General features: G+C 40.7%; 1 protein-coding gene across 1 annotated transcript in view; it reads left to right on the top strand.

Moving 5' to 3' along the window:
- The first annotated feature begins 490 nt into the window (after window positions 1–490).
- Il13ra1 (interleukin 13 receptor subunit alpha 1) overlaps window positions 491–18,708 on the top strand; it is a 57,429-nt gene continuing 39,211 nt past the window's right edge. The window contains exons 1-4 of the mRNA XM_004872145.4: window positions 491–822; window positions 11,521–11,660; window positions 16,145–16,283; window positions 17,862–17,982. Coding sequence (XP_004872202.1) covers window positions 744–822; window positions 11,521–11,660; window positions 16,145–16,283; window positions 17,862–17,982 — 479 coding nt within the window. The 5' untranslated portion in view covers window positions 491–743. The remainder of the gene's footprint in view (window positions 823–11,520; window positions 11,661–16,144; window positions 16,284–17,861; window positions 17,983–18,708) is intronic.

Here is an 18,708-nt window from a genome sequence, read left to right as displayed (position 1 = left end):
ACTCATTCTATGCTTTCAGTATATCCTTGCAAAATATGTAGGAAGTTGGTTATGTGATTTTAGAAATTCAAGTACATAGTATAGTACTGTCCCTCATATTTGGAATGTTGCTTTTATATCCTACCCAATATAAGGTGTACTAGCTTTCAGACATACCAGTTGTCCTTTTCATAAAGCACAGTATCACGGAGCCCCTATGTGGACTTTCGAGTTGACCCAGTGAAGTAGAGCTGGTATTACTAACCCTGGAGTCAGAGCTTAGGAAATAAAGGCTCAGAGGCCAAGGGCTGGTAGCCAGGTTTCCAGGATCCCAGGCCAAGGTTCTTTCCCTAGGATCCTGCCCTAGTGCTCAACAGGGCACAATCCTTGGCGTCTCCGAGGCCGGCCAAGTGTGCGCCCAGCAGCGACGACGAGGGCGGTGCTAACTCCACGGCGCAGGGGGCGGGTGCCGGCAGACACTTGAGCGGACCGGGACTTGGTCCGGGAAGTTACTGTTGGGTTGGGACGGCAGGGCTCGGGAGCGCAGGCCGCGAGGCCAGGTGTCGCGCCGTGGGAGCGCGGAGCCAGCGGGGCCCGCCCCAGCTCGCCGGCTCAGGTTATCGGCGGCCCTGGGCGGGGCTGCCCTTCCCGTCTGCGCCGGCCCCCAGCCTCCCAGGCGGCAGAGCCGGGAAGTGGGAGAGGGAGCGAAATAGGCGGAGACAGCCCAGGCTCCAGCCTGGCCAGGCTCCGAGGCGAGGGGCTGTATGGAGCTGTCGGCGGGGCTCTGCGGGCTGTGGGCGCTGCTGCTCTGCGCCGGCGCCGACAGGGTCGCCGCGCCCCCAAGTGAGTGAGCTGCGGAGCCCGGGCGTGGCCGGAGGGCAGGGGGTCCCAGTGAAAGGTCAGCGAGGAGGGACACCGCGGGGCCGGGGGCGCGGCGAGGGTGGGCGCTGGGGGCTGTCCTCGCCACGCTCCGCGCTTGGCTACCAAAGCCTCGAGCTGGCGCTCGTGCTCCTTTCGAGGTGGGGGACCCGGGAGTGGCGGGGTTTTCCCCGGCGCGGCGACGGTAGCGGAGCAGGAGGTCTAAGGCTTGCTGTCCCACTTCCTTTGCGCGGTCGGGAAGAGCCAAGAGGCTGGAGCCCGGGGGCGGGACCGAAACATGCCAATGGCTTCGGCTGTGAACCCAAGAAGGGATGAGGGACCAGCTGGGCTGGCGACCCAAGTCTGAGCGAGACACAAACTTCACGAGCTCTTTGCCCAGAGCCGCGCCAATCAGCACTAAAAAAGTGTACCTTTTGGTGTAGACGTTGAAGGGAAGCTCTGAAGATGTCAGTCTCTGAATTAAAAAGGACTTAAGGGTCACAGACTTCTCTGGCGTCCATCAAATCCCCTGGGAAACGGAGCAGCATCTGGGCAGATACTCTCCCTCTTTAATGAACTTTATGTTTAGGGATAATCTCAGATTTATGGAAAAGTTGCAGAGATTGATCAGAAAGTTCTTCTATCTCTCTCACCCCTGTGTGGCCCCTTTGAATTAGTCAACCCTACAGAATTGCTACGAAAATTGAGGGTTAATGATTTCCTCATGGGCTGCTCCTGGCATGGGTGATCCTCTGAACATTTTGAGTAACAATGATAGCTCCAAATTTTATAGGTTTTATTACCACATTTGAGCAGACACCAACAGTTTGCTTGTTACATTTTTATCAGTGTGCTTTGAAACCAGAGTTGAACTGTTAATTAGGAAATCTTACCGTCATCTGTTGATTTAGTCAACAAAATGTATGTAGTCTGCTCTGTCCCAGGCCGTGTTTTAGGAACTGAGAATGCTACAGTGAGCGAACAGATCAAGTTCCTGCACTGTGGAGCTACTCCTAGCAGAATCTGAGAGAGGAGAAAATAATAAAATATATGACATGTCGGATAGTACCAAGTACTATGGAGAGAAACCAAAGCAGGGAAGGAGTTTGCCATTGTAAATGGGATGGAGTGGAAAGACCTCACTTAGAAGGTGACTTGTGTGGGGGTTTTTGTTTTTGTTGTTTTGCAGTGCTGGAGATGGAATCCAGGGCCTCAAACATGCTAGGCAAGTGCTCTACCACTGAGCTACACCCCTGGGTTTCAAGTATCTGCTATATATTTAGGTCTCCAGAGTCCCTCAAGTTCAACTGGGGACACCTGACTTCCATAAGCATATGGGGAAACTGCAATCCAGAGAAGGGAAGGGAGTTGTCTGAGGTCACCCATCTCATTAGTCTCCTGATTTTCATAGTGTCTGTCCCATACTCTCCCTCCTACAGACTCCCTCTCTCACACCGGAAACAACAGCAGGCCTTCTAGGCAATGCTGGCAGCCCCCCACTTAATCAGATTTGTCAGGATGGTTTGATGATAACTTGGTTACTTAGTATACAGAAACTTTCTTTCCATTAGATACAGTGGACCTTTGACTTATGAACTCCATGGGTTGGTTTCCAGGGTTGGTTGTAACTAAGTCAATACAAGTGAGATCTGGATGTTTACCTGGGTACACCCTATGGAAAACAAGAGGCAGATGAATCTTCCATTAACCTAATTAACCCAAGTTGTTCATATGTCATGCCAGTCGTAACTTGAGGGTCCACTGTATATTGATAGAATTGCATTGAGATATGATGGGAAGGAATTTAATACCTCTAGTTGCCAGACTTGAGTTTTAGTGGTCCCAATACTTACCAGCTGTGAGCCTTCAGGCTAGTAATTTCCCCCTTCCTTGTGCTGCAGTTTTCTCATCAGTGAAATTAACTTGCACTCCCTAAGTTCTAAAAGCTCTTCCAGTTCTGATCCTCTGAGTATTTGAAAATGATTAAGCTACCAGCTTTGTTTAGAGTCTGTTTAGCTCACTAATCCACAATGTGGCATTTCTTGATAACTGCTAGTATTTATGTACTGTTTATGCCCAGCAGTTTTCTAAGTGCTTTGCTTCTATTTTATTTAATCTTTTGTGTTATTTGGTTTTGGTTTTTGGATTGAGACAGGGTCTCAGCTCATAGCCTAGGCTGGTCTTGAACATTCTATGTAGTCTGGGCTGACCTCGAACTTTTCATCTTCCTGCCTTGACCTGCCAAGTGCTGGGAGTACAGGAATGTGCCACACCGTGCTCTTTGATTTACTCTTACAAACAGCCTAAGCCAGTGGTGGCCAACCTATTGCATGTGTGCGGTAGTAGGCTGTTTGTATCACTGAAAGCTCTAAAATGTTCACCATCACTGGCCTAAGCTGGTTACATTTTGGATATGAGGAAGCTGAGGCACAGTGAGGCTAAGACTGTGGTTCAAATAGATTGGAGGAGCCAGGCTTCCAACCCCAGCAGCCTGATTTCAGAGGCCATGCCCTTAACCAAGGTACACATTGCCTCTCTCAGCCCAAGTGAAGGGAGTCCTTGGCTTACGGAGGATCTGGGTGGCTCCCAGGGTAGCAGGGCAGGGCTGGTTGGGACCCATGAACCCAGACTACTTGTTAAGAAACAAATGATCAAATATTGGAGACTGGCTTTATAATGGCCAGACTGTGTAGTCCAAAGAGTAAATACTACAGGTATTCAGCAGAGAGGAAACTGTTAGAGCTGGTAGTTTCACAGAAGAGGTGTAACTTGAGCTTGACCTTCAAGATGGGTGGAATTTGAATAGGTAGAGAAGTGATTCCTGCTGGGAGGAAGATAGCAGGAGCAGAGACCCAGATGTGAAGGTGAGAATGCTCCTTTGTGTAAGGAGCTTGGCTTGGCAGAAGAGCTTATTTACCTTTGAAGGCCCCCAGAAGGGTGTTGCTTGAGGGAAATGACACTGGAAGAGAAGCAAGCAGGAGGAAGGAGAAGGGAAGCAAACAGGCAGGAGGAAGAGAAGGAGAGCCATTGGAATGCAAAGCGCCACAGGACCTGGAGGTGCAGGTCTCTAGCACCATGATGTGCTTTGTACACCTCCCATCCGGGCCCATGTCTTCGTGGTATCTGCCTTCCTTGTGGGGCTCCACAGAGCATATCAGTGTGATGGAGGTGATTAAGAAAGATGTTGCAAAACAGCAGAGACAAGAATTGATGACTGAGTGAATGTGACGTAAGGAGAAGGATGACTCATATATGACTCTGAGTATATTCTTAAGTTTTCTCGAAATGCCTTTGCCTCTGCCAGCTCCTGTGATTATAGGAGAGAGCAAAAGCTATAAGCTAAGTAAAATGCTTTGTACCTGTTCCATGAAACTACCAACCCTCACAATTTCCTCGCTTTTGAACACCTATAGTATTTATTGTTTGAACTACACAGTCTGGACAAGAATAATGATTGTATTAACTCCTCATTCATACAGGATATGGTGCTAAATGGCTAGACAGGCTCATTTGGGGTTTGCAGCTTAGCTAGTGTAGATATGTGGGTCCCTTCCTCCTTCCCACTTCCCTTTCTGAAGTCAGGGATGAGCCCCTAAGAATTGCTGAAAACAGATGCCTAAGGAAGGTCAAAGGGATACTTGTTTATCTCAAAGGCCATGGGTATATAACAGTTTCATAGAAAATCAAAGCAAGTGTTTACAACCATTTTGTCCCTTAGAAAAAGAAAATAGCTAACATTGATGTAGCACTTGCTCTGTGTGCACAGTGTCCTAAGCATTTTGCCTGTATTAGCTCATTTAATCCTCATAATAACCTTTTGAAACAGGATACTTATCCTCATGTTACTGGTGAGCAAACTGAGAAATAGAGTGGTTAAGTAACTTGCCAGTTAGTAAGTAGCAGAACTGAGATATGAACTTGGGCAGCAGTCTGGTTCCAGTCTAGTCTCCTAAATACTACACACTACACTGAAATTAAGCATCAAGGGCTGTTAGAGACATTTACAAGAAGTACAGTCACCACTTATTATGTATATGTCTGGGTACACACACAATTCACATCTCTTCATATATATTTAAACATGTGGAATTATATTTTAAGTTTTAGAGAGTATTATTTTTTTGTGGCAAAATACAGATGGTCCCCAACTTAATGATGATTTTATTTACAATTTTTCAACTTTACCATGGTGGGAAAAACAATATACTTCAATAGAAACTGTAATTTAAATTTTGAATTTTGATCTTTTAAATAAATTACATGAGCTATTCAACATTTTGACTGTGGAAGCTTCTGTATGCTAATGTAAGTTATTTGAGCATGTTTAAGGTAGTCTGGCTAAGCTATCATGTTCAGCAGGTTAGGTATATTAAACATATTTCCTTTTTCTTTTTAAGAGTTGGGACCCTGCTGTGTTGCCAAGGCTGGCCTTGAACTCCTGGGCTCAAGTGATCCTCCCACCTCAGTCTTCTGAGTAGCTGGAACTATAGGCGTGAACCAACATGCCTACCAGAAAATGTAGTTTTGACTTACAGAATTTTCAAGTTATGATGAGTTTATTGAAACATAACCTCACTGCAAGTTGAGAAGTAACTAAAAACACAAAATTTACCAATCCACACATTTATAAGTATACAGTTTAATGTTACATTCATAATGTTTGGCAATCATCACCATCATCCATCTTCATAACTCTTTGTCTCATCAAAACTGTTAGTCTATACTCATTAAACAATAACTTCCCATTCCCAATTCCTCTTGCCCTGGTAACTACTATTCAACTTTCTGTTTCCATAATTTGGACTATTCTAAGGGCTTCATATAAGTGGAATTATACAGTATTTGCTTTACAATTGATTGATTTCACTTAGCAAAAGCCCCCAAGTTTATTCTGTGTTGTAGTATATGTCAGAATTTCCTTCTTTTTCTATTACTAAAGAGTACTCATGCATGTATATATATTTTTTCCTTATCCTTTCATCTGTCACTGGACACTTGAGTTCTGAGCACCTAGCTTATTTTCTTATTTGACAGTCTTATCTCATAGATACCAGCTATTGCTTGGTGCTTGCTTGGCATTTTCCCTAAATATTAGTGATATTGAGCATTTTCATATGTTTTTTGGCCATTTGTATATCTTCATTGACAAAATGTTTGTTGAAGTTCTTTGCCTATTTTTGAGTTGGGCTGTTTCTTTGTTGTTGAGTTTTAAGAACTCTCTATCCTAGATATGAATCCCTTCTCAGATATATAATTGAAAAGTATTTTCTTTCATTTTATAGGTTGCCTTTTTACTATGTTAATATTGTCATTTGACAAATGTAAATTTTTTTCACAAATTTCATCTCGTCAATTTTTTCTTTTGTTATCTGTGCCTTTAGTACCATATCCAAGAGTTCAGTGCTGAATCTAGTGACATGAAGCTTTTGTCTTATGTTTGTATGCGTTTTATACCTTACATTTAGGTCTTTGCAGCACTGTGAGTTCATTTTTGTACTTGGTGTTAGGTAAATGTCTACCTTCCTTTTACATGTGGATATCAAGTTTTCTTAGAATCATTTGTTGAGAAGACCATGCTTTTTCCATTGAGTAGTCTTGGTACCCTATTAAAAGTCATTAGCTCATATATCTGATTATTTTTTCCTAGCCTCTTTATTTTATTACACTGTTTTGCCTGTCTGTTTTTATGCTAATACCACACTGTCTTGATTATTGTAGCTTTGTAGTAACTGTTGAAATTAGGAACTGTGAGTTCTCCAGCTTTGTTCTTCCTTTTCAAAGTTGTTTTGGCTTTTCAGGGTCTCTTGAGATTCCATGTAACTTTTAGTATTTTTTTTTGTATTTCTGCCAAAATGTCATTGGAATCTTGATAAGGATTGCATTGAAACTGTAGACAACTTTACACAGAGCTGACATCTTAACCACTAACTTGACTGGTTGAAATGACACCTGCCCAAGGGATGCTCGGGATAGTCAGTAGGAAAACAAACACGCTACCTGAGTGACGCTTGGGGCAAACTGTAAAGTAGTTAATAATATTAAGTCTTCTCATAGATGAACATGAGCTGTATTTCCATTTATTTATGTCTTTAATTTCTTTCATGAATGTTTTGTAGTTTTCATTGTACATGCCTCTGACCTCCTTGGTTAAATTAACTTCTAAATATTTTATTCATTCTGATGTGATTACAAATGGAATTGTTTTTGCAATTTCCTTTTCAGATTGATCAAAAATATGACTGATTTTTATGTGTTGATTTTATATCCAGATACATCATGGAATTCATATATTTGTTCTAGCAGTTTTTGTGGAATCTTTAAGATTTTCTACATATAAGATCATATCATCTGCAAACAAAAATAATTCTACTTTTCCAACAGAATGCCTTTTTTCTTTCTTGTCTAATTGCTCTGGTTAGAAGTTCCAGTAATATGTTAAATAGAAGTGGCAAAAATAGACATCTGTTAGGTTAATGGTGATGACCCAGTAAAGAACTTAGCCAGCCTGAATTTAGCTGTTCTGGGTGGGGCCTCCTAGAGTAACTCCAAAGGAGAGTCCGGGTCCATTTATTGAGCTGGGTCTTTTAAGGATGGGCGCGGGTGGGGACAGGCTTAGGTGGGGTGTTGTAGTCAGCAGGATTTGGCAAGGGAATACATTAAATACAGGACACATAATTTATAGGATTATTTTATAATTACCCAGAAAGTCAAATGCAAAGGAGTGCAAGAGATTAACTGCACTGTAAAGGCCCAAAGAATCCAGCCAAGGGCCTGGATCCGAGCAGTGTCCCACACAAGTCCAGCTAAAGGCTTAGTGTCCAATGCAATGTCCTCCACAGAGTCCAGCCAGAGGCCTAGAGCCCATGGCAATATCTCATGCTTGTCCATATTGAGGATCTGCACCCGGAAGGCCCAAAGGCCAGTGGTGAAAGCCAGAAAACCTACACCGCTGAGATGAAGGATTTGTGCCACCAAGCTGAGGGATCCACATTGGAGCCAGGAAATGGTGCTCACAGTGAAGATCAGAGCTCCCCTGATGGAAACAGCAGCCATTCCCAGCAACAGCGAGGCCCTGAGCTCTTCCTCTGAGAACAGCCTAGTTCACATCAGGAAAACCATCTGCAGCACGCTTCTCCTAGAAAATCAACAGACCAAAATCTTCCCCTCCGGTTCTCTTTTTACGGCTATTGGCAACAATCCTCAGGTGGATCTTCCGTGCCCAGACCACGCTGATTCACTTCAGCTGGGCATTACAAGTTGATCATTAGTCCACTACATGGGGTGACATAAAGGTGGGGAGTGAGATTGGGGGAGCAAGAATGGCTGAGTCTGTGTCTATAGCAACAGGTGGGCACTGTGACCTAGCAGAACAGGCATTATTCCCTGGCAAGGGTGGGGATGGGGCAGGGGTTGAGGGCAGAGGAGCTGTAGAACATAGGAACAGGCAGTGATTGTTTTCAGAGTTCAAGAACTCAGGTGGCTGGGGCGGGGCAGAAGAGGGGCAGACCTATCAAAGACCTTATCTTGTTCCTACTTTCAGATAAAAAGATTTCTGTTATGGTTTAGATTCTTTTATGGTTTAGATCTAAAATTTCCCCCCAAGTTTCATGTGTGTGGAAGGTGATTGGATCATGGGGGCACTATATGGCTCAATGGATTAATCCATTGGTGAGTTCATAGATGAATGTGCTGTTAGGAGGTGGGGCCTGGTTGGAGGTGGGTCACTGGGAGGATGACCCGGAAGGGTGTGCAGTATTCTTGTCCCTGACTCCTCCTTTCTGTATCTGCTTCCTGTTATGGGTTGAGCAGCTTTCCTCCACCCAAGCCCTTCCATCATGCCATCTCTGGCTTGCAGTCCACGAACAATGGACTGAGCACACTGGAAATGGTGAGACAAATAAACCTCTCCTCCTTGAAGTTGTCCCAGTGATGGGAAAGTAATCAGTCTTTCAACATTGAGTGTGATGTTTGCCATGAGTTTTTCATCTATCGCTCTTATTATTTTGAAATAGTTTCCTTATATTCCTAGTTTGTTGAGTGTTTTTTTTTTTTATCATGAATGGTCACTGAATTAAAAAAAAATTTTAATTTATTTTGCAGTGCTGGAGATCAAACCCATGGTCTCATGGGTGTTAGGCATGTGCTCCACCACTGGGCTACACACAGCCCCAGTTGTTGAATTTTGTCAAATGCTTCTTCTGCATCAATTGAGATGATTGTGTGGGTTTTCTACCTTCATTTTGTTTATGTGGTGTGTTACATTTATTGATTTTTGCATGTCAAATCATCCTAGGAATAAATCTCACTTGGTCATGGTGCGTAATCCTTTTGATATGTTCTGAAATTCACTTTGCTAGTATTTTTTTTTGAGGATTTTTGCATTGATTCATAAAGGATATAGGTCTGTAGTTTTCTTTTTTTGTAGTTGTCTTTATCTGGCTTTGGCATCAGGTAATGATGGTCTCATAGTTAGGAAGTGTTCTTTCCTCTTTGATTTTTTTGAAATTTTTGAGAAGATATGATATTACTTTCTTAAATGTATTATATTTACTCATGATACGATCAAGTGCAAGGCTTTTCTTTGTGAGGAAATTTTGGTTACTGATTCAATCTCCTTAGTACTTACAGATCTATTCAGATTTTATATTTCTTTGTGATTTAGTTTTGGTAAATTTTGTGTTTAGGAATTTGTTCATTTCATCTGGATTATCTGATCTGCTAGTGTGCAGTTGTTCACAGTACTTTCTTATAATGCTTTTTTTATAGTGTTGGGTTTTGAGACTTTGCACTGAGCTACGTCCCCAGCCCTTTTTTATTTTTATTTTTTTAAATTTTGAGATAGGGTATTGCTAAATCACTAAATTGTCCAGGCTGGGCTTAAAGCTGCAATCCTCCTGCCTTAGCCTTCCTAGAGTGCTGGAATTATAGGCATATGCCATCACACCCAGCTCCTTTATTTCTTATAATCAGTAGTAATTTACCCATTTTCTTTTATGATTTTAGTAATTTCAGTCTTTTCTTTCCCCCTTAGTCCATCTAGCTAAGGGATTGTCAGTTTTGGTGACCTTTTAAAAAATCCCTTTTGTTTTCATTGAGTTTTCTATATTTATCTACTCATTTTATTTGTCTCTTCTCTAATCTTCATTTCCTTCTCATAACATTGGGTTTGGTTTAATGAAGCACTGTAACTATACTACTTAAGCAATTTATAATTATTTAATTTACCACTTTAGAAAATTTGAGGGGATTGTTAAATGGCTTCATTCATTCATTCATTGTGGTGCCAGGGATTGAACCCAGGGCCTTCACACTGAGCTATATCACCAGCCCATTTTTGTTTTTTATTTTTAGACAGGGTCTTGCAAAGTCATTAAATTCATCAGAATGGGCTCAAACTCACTATCCTTTTTCCTCAGCCTCCTGCAGTGCTGGGTTTACAGGCACATATCACCACGCTTGACTTTTGAAATGACTTTAGTGAAATTTATTTTGGACTACGTTTTGATTTACAGAAAAGTTGCAAAGATAGGACAGAGAGTTCCATTATACTCCCACCCAGTTTCTGGGGGATGATGACTTGGATAGTCTTGGTCTTAGGAAAAGTTCTCAGGAAAGTTTGAAATGGTGTTGTGCAGTTTATTGTCTTTGCTTCTCTTCTTCGGATTAGCCAAAGCTTCAGCTCCAGCTGCTTACTGTCAGGCCTCAGGGGAACACCAAGGGCTGCTAAATATCTTTCATTGTGCTTCTTTGGAAATGGTATATTTAAAAAATTACCAAATCATGTTGGTGACCACAATTAAAGATGAATTTCTTGGAGTCAGGCACCTACTATTGGGCCACGAGGCCTCCCCAAAGATGACTTTCTTAAACTCACTCATAGAACTGCTGAGATTGAATTGTCTATTTGGAGTGAGATGTGGATTCCAAGTATAGGGATCCCCAAATTCTTGGAGAAGAACAACTAGGCAATGCTATATTTAATAATATAAACTATTTAATGTTCACAGGATAGCAAGTACAGTTAGCCCTCCTTGTCTATAGGTTCCTCATCCCAGGGTCTTACATCTATGGGCCAACCTACTGTAGATGGAAAATGTTTAAAGAAACATGTACTGAATCTTTCTCTTGAATAATACAGTGCATCAACAATCTATATAGCATTTCCATTATATTAGGTATTATAAATAATCCAGAGGTGATTTAATGCATGTGGGAGGCTATGTGTAGGTTATAGGCAAATACTACACCATTTTGTATAAGGGCCTTGAGTGCCCACAGATTTTGGTATCCATAAGGGGTCCTGGAAATGATCTCCCATGGATACTAAGGGAGGACTATAGCTAAGAATGCTACCCCAAAGCCACATTTTCCAGGTTACAATCCTAGTTCTGTCATTTACTAATCACGGGGATATAGGGGAAAAGATATAACATCCCTGCTAACATGGCTTAGTTACTTCATCTTTCATATGAGCTCATCGTAGTCTCTATCTCAAAGGTTGTTGTGAGAATTAAATGGATTAATATGTGGATTTGCAACAGTGCGTGGCTCAGTAAATTTTAGATATTGTTAATGTAGCTATTACTGTTCCTATCATCTAAGATGTGAGAGAATGGACTAAATAAACCAGTAAAAATACTGGGTATTATTGATAAATTTATTACTTGTGCTTGATTTGAGCAGAAACTCAGCCACCTGTGACGAATTTGAGTGTCTCAGTTGAAAACCTCTGCACGGTGATATGGACATGGAATCCTCCTGAGGGAGCCAGCCCAAATTGTAGCCTAAGGTATTTTAGTCATTTTGATGACCAGCAGGAGAAGGTAAGTTTTCAGGGACATATTGAATTGATGGGGTAAAGTGGTCAGTATAAATTAGAGCCAAGAATGAGCCGAGTTCTAATCATACTTCAGAGTGGATTTTGAGTTGTATTCAGATTTCAGTTGGGAAAAAATTATAGAAACAGTTATTGTCAACAGTGATCATTTAAAAATATTTGCTAATTATTTGATGATTAAATGTAATTGAGATTGCTCTGATAGGAAATACTACCTATCTTTAGCTATTAGGCACTCAATAAATAATTTTGTTATTGTTAAAATTTGCTCCTATATTCTTTCCTGTATCTGTATCTTGTATCTATAGAACTTCCAATTTTATAGGGAATTTCCAAATTTACCATCTTGCTAATAACATATATAGATAGTTAGGCAAGAACTATGTGGTCTAAAAGTAAATGGCTATATGAAAAATGAAAAAATAAGGAGTTGGTTACAGGTAGGTTTGAGTATGTTTCCTGATGCCTGAGGAAAAATGAGAGAAACTTTAAACCTTTCCAAACAGATGTAGTCAACTGATTTAAGTAAATTTTTGTTAACAAGATTGGATGATTTGAGGTTCTTTATGATAATCTTATTCAGGTGTCTTATATGTTTTTACCTCATTTCAGTGTGTGGGAGGGGCGGTGAAGGAGTGTTTGGTGTCGAATCTGTTCAGGATTTTGAGGTGGCAGATGAGTTATTGATGACAGTAGTTTGGAGCAGTGAATTGTGAAATCCTGGGGTTAGTGATGTAGCGTCTCTGAGCCCTAGTGTCCTCGTGTGTAAAATGTGGGACCCCTCACCTCCCTGGCTTGCTGGCATAGAAAATAACGTATATGAAAGTGTGTCCTGAGGACAGAACAGGATCTTCCTCTGGAAGGAAATTTACTAATCTGCTTTTCTCTCCCTTTCCTTGCTGTGGTGTTAATTATGGCTTAGGTGTTAATTGATAAAGAATTAAAGCTTGTCAGAAGTATTTGCATTTTAAAGGAGATCCTCTGGTAGGCTAGAAGTTTATGATACTTCTGTGAGTGACACTCAACTTACCCTTCACATACTATTGGCTTCTTTTTGTTCCTAAGGAAGGACCTGAGTCATTTGGAGTCTTACTACTGATTTTTTGTAGTTCAGCCTTGAGAAATCTGTGAAAAATCCTATGTCTTTGGTTGTAAATTCCATAGTCACTCAAGTACTCAAGTATGGGGCAAGTCACTTAACTTCTCTGAGTCTCCATTTCCTCATTTTGAAACTGGGCGGCGGGGTGGGGGTGGGGCGGGGAGTGGGTAACAATAGTACTACATAGAAATGGTATGTGCATTAACAGACAAGAGGCTTCTGACACAAGCTGTTATTATTAGGTTGAAACACATGAGACTGGCACTATTTTAGGACAAAATGGTTGAATGTTGTCAGTTGCTATAAAGTTATGATAAATGCAGACTACTACTTTCAATCCTGTCTGGACCTTTTAAAATTTAACATTTGAAGAGTGAAAATGAGTAGCAAGAATGATTTTCCTCTCCTCTTTCTGTCCTTTGGATACAGCATAAGAAGAATTTGGAGTGTATATATCCCTGAAACATATTGAAGCAGTGGTTATACCCTTTAGGAAGCTTATGCAAGTAAGATAGGGTCTCACTGAGTTGCTGGGTTGCCCATGCTGGACTTGAACTTTTGATCCTCCTGCCTCAGCCTCTCAGAGTCTGGGGTTATAGGCAATGGGCCAGCATGCTTGACTATGGATGATTTTTAAAAAGGAAAGGATTTTTGTCAATGGCTGCCCTCCACCACTGTTTTATCAGTGTCTATTACTTCCCCAGTTTGGCAAGTAGAAGAAGGGATCTGCCATCAGCTTTTAGCTATCTTTCATCCCCAAGAGATAGGCATGACCCATTGGGTAAATTAATCAAAGAGTCCTTCAGGCCAGGCATCCAGAGAGGCATAAGCTGAAGCTTCCAAGAAAGGAATTCTGGAGTTGAGAAAAGTACTAGCCAAGTGAACATTGGTCCTGGCAGAGAAAGGTAAGTTCAGGACTATGGCCTTGGTTTTCGGTAAAATTTCAAAGAAGGCCAGATTCCCTGAGGGGTGGGGCAGTGTCATACATCTGCTACTAGTGGAATGATTCACCAAAGCTGGAGTCCTTCGGGAGCCATCACAAATATCTCACCAAGATCTGCTGGCAGGAGTTTAGTTCCTTGTCTGATAGAGAAAGGTATGCTTGACTTGGTGATCATTGATAATCAGAGTTCCTATTTTATTTGTACCAATTCAATATTATTCACTTTTAATTTTGAAAGACATTTTGAATTATTATTTCAAAAAATCTTTCCTCCTAGTATTTGTTTCTTTTCTAAGTTATTATTCATTTGCCTAAAACATACGATTCAGATTTAGGTTCTAAAGTGGTTTTTTTTTTAATTTAAAACTTCCATTATAATAATTGTGTAATAAAATTCCTCAGTTTTGTAACTGGAATAGTATCTAATAAAATAAAAACACAGATTTTTCTGTGATGATATTTACTGGGTTGTTGGTTTTCTGTCTCTCTCTCTCCCCCTTTCCTCCTCTCTCCCTCTCCCCTTCTCTCCCTGTCTTTCTTTACTGGGTATTAAACCTAGGGCCTTTGCACTGAGCTACATCCCCAGCCCTTTTGTTATTTTTTTATTTTGAGATGGGATCTTGCTAAGTCACTAAGTCGCCTTGTCTGAACCTCCCAGTTCTGGGATTATAGGCTAGTTTATAGTGTTTTGAAAAAGCAAAAACCTTACTGTTTGTGTTTGTGTGTGTGTGTGTGTGTGTGTGTGTGTGTGTGTGTGTGTGTGTAGCTGGCAATGGAACCCAAGGCCTTGCACATGCTAGACATGCAGTCTACCACTGAACTACACCCTCAGTCCTAATTTATGATGTTTGATCATACATTTCTCACTGATGTACTCAAAGGACAAATGCAGCTTCCAGATGAGAATTATGAAAGGTTCTTCGATCAGTGTGGCTCATTCAAAGATAAATATGACTCATATTTAGTAAAATTTTTATTTGAACCCTTCCTGCCACCATTTCCAGTATCCTGGCTATGGTTGGTAGCTTCACAGGCTTAGAAACCTCATTTTTTTGGCATATATTCATCTCTCAAGGGCCATTTCCTTCCTTTGCTGTGAAAACTAAAATGGTGAAGCAGTCCAGAAGATTGTGATCAATATAATTGGTTTGTTCCATCCCAGTAAGCACAGCCTATATGGGAAGCCAAATGATAAGTAGATTCCTTGGCGAGGAATCAGGAATTTGTTGTGAAAATGTACTTGGCTAAGAATAGCTCCAGGCCCCAATGAGGGTAAATGTTGTGCTGGGTACTCAGTGTCCATGTAGTTGAGTCATCCTCTCTTTTTCTCAGCCAGGATTTTGCTTGAAGTTATTCTAGGCTGACCAAAACCACCTTTTCACAGTAATATCACAACTGGGGTTAAGAACTACTCAGTCTCTATAAGATAATTTTCATGTCTTTGCTGTGGTTTATTCATCGTCCATTTGTCAGCTACTTCTCAGATTGTGTCCTAGATTCAGAGGTTTCTCACGGTTGCCCTCATGCTCAGCTGGCAGCAAGCATGGAAGTATCAGAGTAGCTGTTAGGGGTGTAGTAGACAGAGTTAACTGTGTCCAGTTTTTCCCTTCATGGCCATCATCACATTATAAAAAGAAATAGAATCTGAAACTTGAGCCAGAAACTCTTGCAAAACAGGAAGCGCTCTTCTTGGAGCTCTGATTAAAAGCAACTCCATTCTTAATTATTCCATCTCTGTCACCATTGGAAATGTTAGTTTCCTAGGGAGCCCTTTAATCTTATTATTCTAAATCGTAATGACTGGATTTGTGATTTACTTCTGTATGATGTGTATAAGTTGATTTTCTGTGATTCCACAAAACTTTTCAGAATAAGATTATATACTAAGTGTACATAGCAGCCTTTGAAATGTATATGCAGGTATGAGAGTCAGAATGGCCAAACAGTACAGAAAAGTTAAATGAAAAGTCTCTCTTTGTCAGTTCCTACAGGTAACCACAATTACTGAATTCTTAAAGCACTCCTTTTTTATCTTGATCTTGATGGCACATTGTATCTGCTTGGAATTCTATTTTGATAATCATGTTGTATTTCCTTTAAAATTACTTTTAGATGGTTGATGTGTTAACTTGATGTGTTTATAGGTAAACTTCATAATGCTTGTACATTTAAAATGTGATAAATTATCTTTTATGTACACTAGGTTTCTCAGTGATGGCACTACTGACATTTCCGAGTTATGACAACTAAAAATATTTCCAAACATTCCAGTTTTCCTTAAGGATAGTGGGAGAGCAAACTCTACCTGCCCTGATCTATACCATTTGAGACCTTGACTTCTTTACCCATTTATGCATGCTAATGTTTTATTTAAGTATACTTTTCTATATTTGCTACACTAATGCCTTTTTCAATTTTCTAACCTCAGAAAATTGCTCCAGAAACTCATCGTTCAAAGGAAGTTCCCCTAAATGAGAAGATTTGTCTGCAAGTGGGATCCCAGTGTAGCATGAATGAAAGTGAGAAGCGTAGCATTTTGCTAGAAAAGTGCATCTCACCCCTGGCAGGTAACAACCAAAAGCACTGTCTTGGCATTTAGAGAATAAATCCAGATGCTCCATGTTCATTGTTTATGAATTCATTCAAATGGAAACTTTTGCTATGCATTAGGGGCTTGCCACATAATGATAAATCTGGGTATGCCTCTGTCTTCAAGGAGCTCCCAGAAAACACAAGTAACAATGCCTAGTAGATAACAGTGCTTTATAACTCAAAAATGAATACACACACATACATACACACACTCCCCTAAATTGTGCCTTACACACTTATCTTGTGGAGCAAAGCATGTATTATTACCATGTTCCATTTATAAAGAAGGGAGCTGAATGACTTACTCTAGGTTTTCAGATTCCAGGTCCATTACTTTTTTTTTTTTTTTTTTTTTTTGGTACTGGGGATCGAACTCGGGTCCTTGCGCTTGCGAGGCAAGCAGCAGAACCACTAAGCTAAATCCCCGGCCCAAGGTCCATTACTTTTAAGAAAACCAAAATGCTATGTTATTTGTGATATATGGAAATTAATTTGGGATACAGGATGTATTTAGGAAAAGATAGTAAAAAGAAAAGAAAAAGCATGCTAGCCTAAGTCAATATATGTGAGGTACTTAAGATGATGTCTGACAAAGAGTAAATGCTGTACACATGTCATCTATTAATACATATTGTCCCTTGGTTGAACAGGCCATCTCCCACCTCCAAAGCTTAGCACTGTGAGCTCAACCTGCTTTGCATTGATCGAAAACATACGAAGTACTATTTATAAAATGATAAAATTCAGGACTTGTAGGAGGCTGGGACCATAGTTTAAACAACTTACCTACTCTATTCTCATTTCAAAACAGTTATATTATGACATAAAATTGTTGAAGATGGCAACCCTTCAAGGATCATGAGGGATAAAAGTTTATATTTTAAACAGAGGCATTTAAATCAGAAACATGATTCCTTAAGTAAAACAGCTTATAGAGATTTCAAATCAGAAAGAGTTTATGGCTCCTAAAAATCACAACAAAAAATAAGCATTTTTTAAGGATTGAGTTATGCTTACCTTTCCCCAGAATTGCTTCAGGAGGTAACTGTTTACTTTTTTGGACAGTATTGATCAAAAGACATGAAGGTATATTGTACCTCCACAAAGTTTTTCTAAATATGAGAGTTGGAACTGAGGCTGTAGCTAAGTGTTTGAGCATATGCTTAGCATGTGGTAGGCCCTGGGTTCTATCCCAGCACCAAAATAAATAAAACTGAGGGATCATTTGTATTTCTACTTTTATTTAGGAATTCTGTAATCCTTGCCTGATTGAAATATTATAACCTCTCTGCAGTTAGAGTTATGAAAGTTAAGATCCTACAGAGATAGCAAAGATGTTTTCCTTGAATTAGGAAGTGAAGGAGAAGGTTGTAAACAAATTGGATTTGGAGTTTTGCCATCCAGGTGACTTCTGTGTAAAATGGGGTGAGATTAGAGATTAGTTTTGGGGGAAAGCAGTCTGAAACACCCTCCCATCTCCCATGCCACAGAGCCATTGGCAAGTTTCCATAACAAGTCAAGAAGGGCCCTAAACTCTTTCCTGGATATTCTAGGTGATCCAGAGTCTGCTGTGACTGAGCTTCAGTGTATCTGGCACAACCTGGGGTTCATGAACTGTTCTTGGCTCCCTGGAAAGAATTCAAGTCCTGACACTAACTATACTCTTTACTACTGGTGAGTATGTATGTATAGAATTACTGGAGGTCCAAATGTGATTATTTTGGGAGCCTTTGGGTTCAACTGAGCTTAAAGAAGAACAGTTTATTCTCTTCCATAAAGGCAAGACAGTGGGCAGTTTGCTTCAGTGGAAAATGTGTCTGCTTTGAGTGTCTGCTTAAAAAAAAAAAACCTTCCTATTTTTAACTGTTGAGCCACAAAATATTGTTGCAAAAAATGTATAAGGACATTCAATGTACCTTTCACCTAATTTCTCTCAGTGGTAATATCTTGTGCAACTAGTTGTAGACTGTAATTGTGCTATTGCATTGTAGAACACTGGACCTAAACCCTACCCCCTCTCCCCATGTTTTGGTGTACATTATCCACTCTCTCACTATCCCCCTCTCCCTTCACAAATGGGGATACTGAGTCAGTGTGAAAGCAGCCTGGAGAAGGGGAGACCTAGCCTCAGTAATCTGCCCTTCACATGACCTTGTCTCTGCGATATTGTTTGCTAAAACAACTCTGAGAAAAATGGATCATGGAGGGCTATTTCCAGGACTTCTGAGGCTACAGGACAAACATGACCTTTCATCCTGGAGTGTTGGGTTGGGTGCGGCTCCAGGTAGAGCACTTGCCTAGCATTTGTGAGTCCAAAGGTTTCAGCTTCAGCACTACCAAAAGAAGGCAAAACAATCCTGGAGTGTACATTTTGCCTGATGACTTGATGAAAAGTAATTT

This window comes from Heterocephalus glaber, unplaced genomic scaffold (assembly GCF_053883595.1).
Source record: "Heterocephalus glaber isolate CG9 unplaced genomic scaffold, H.glaber_assembly_v1.0 deba00001730, whole genome shotgun sequence".
Lineage (NCBI taxonomy): Eukaryota > Metazoa > Chordata > Mammalia > Rodentia > Bathyergidae > Heterocephalus > Heterocephalus glaber.
This window is presented reverse-complemented; position numbering and strand designations above follow the sequence as displayed.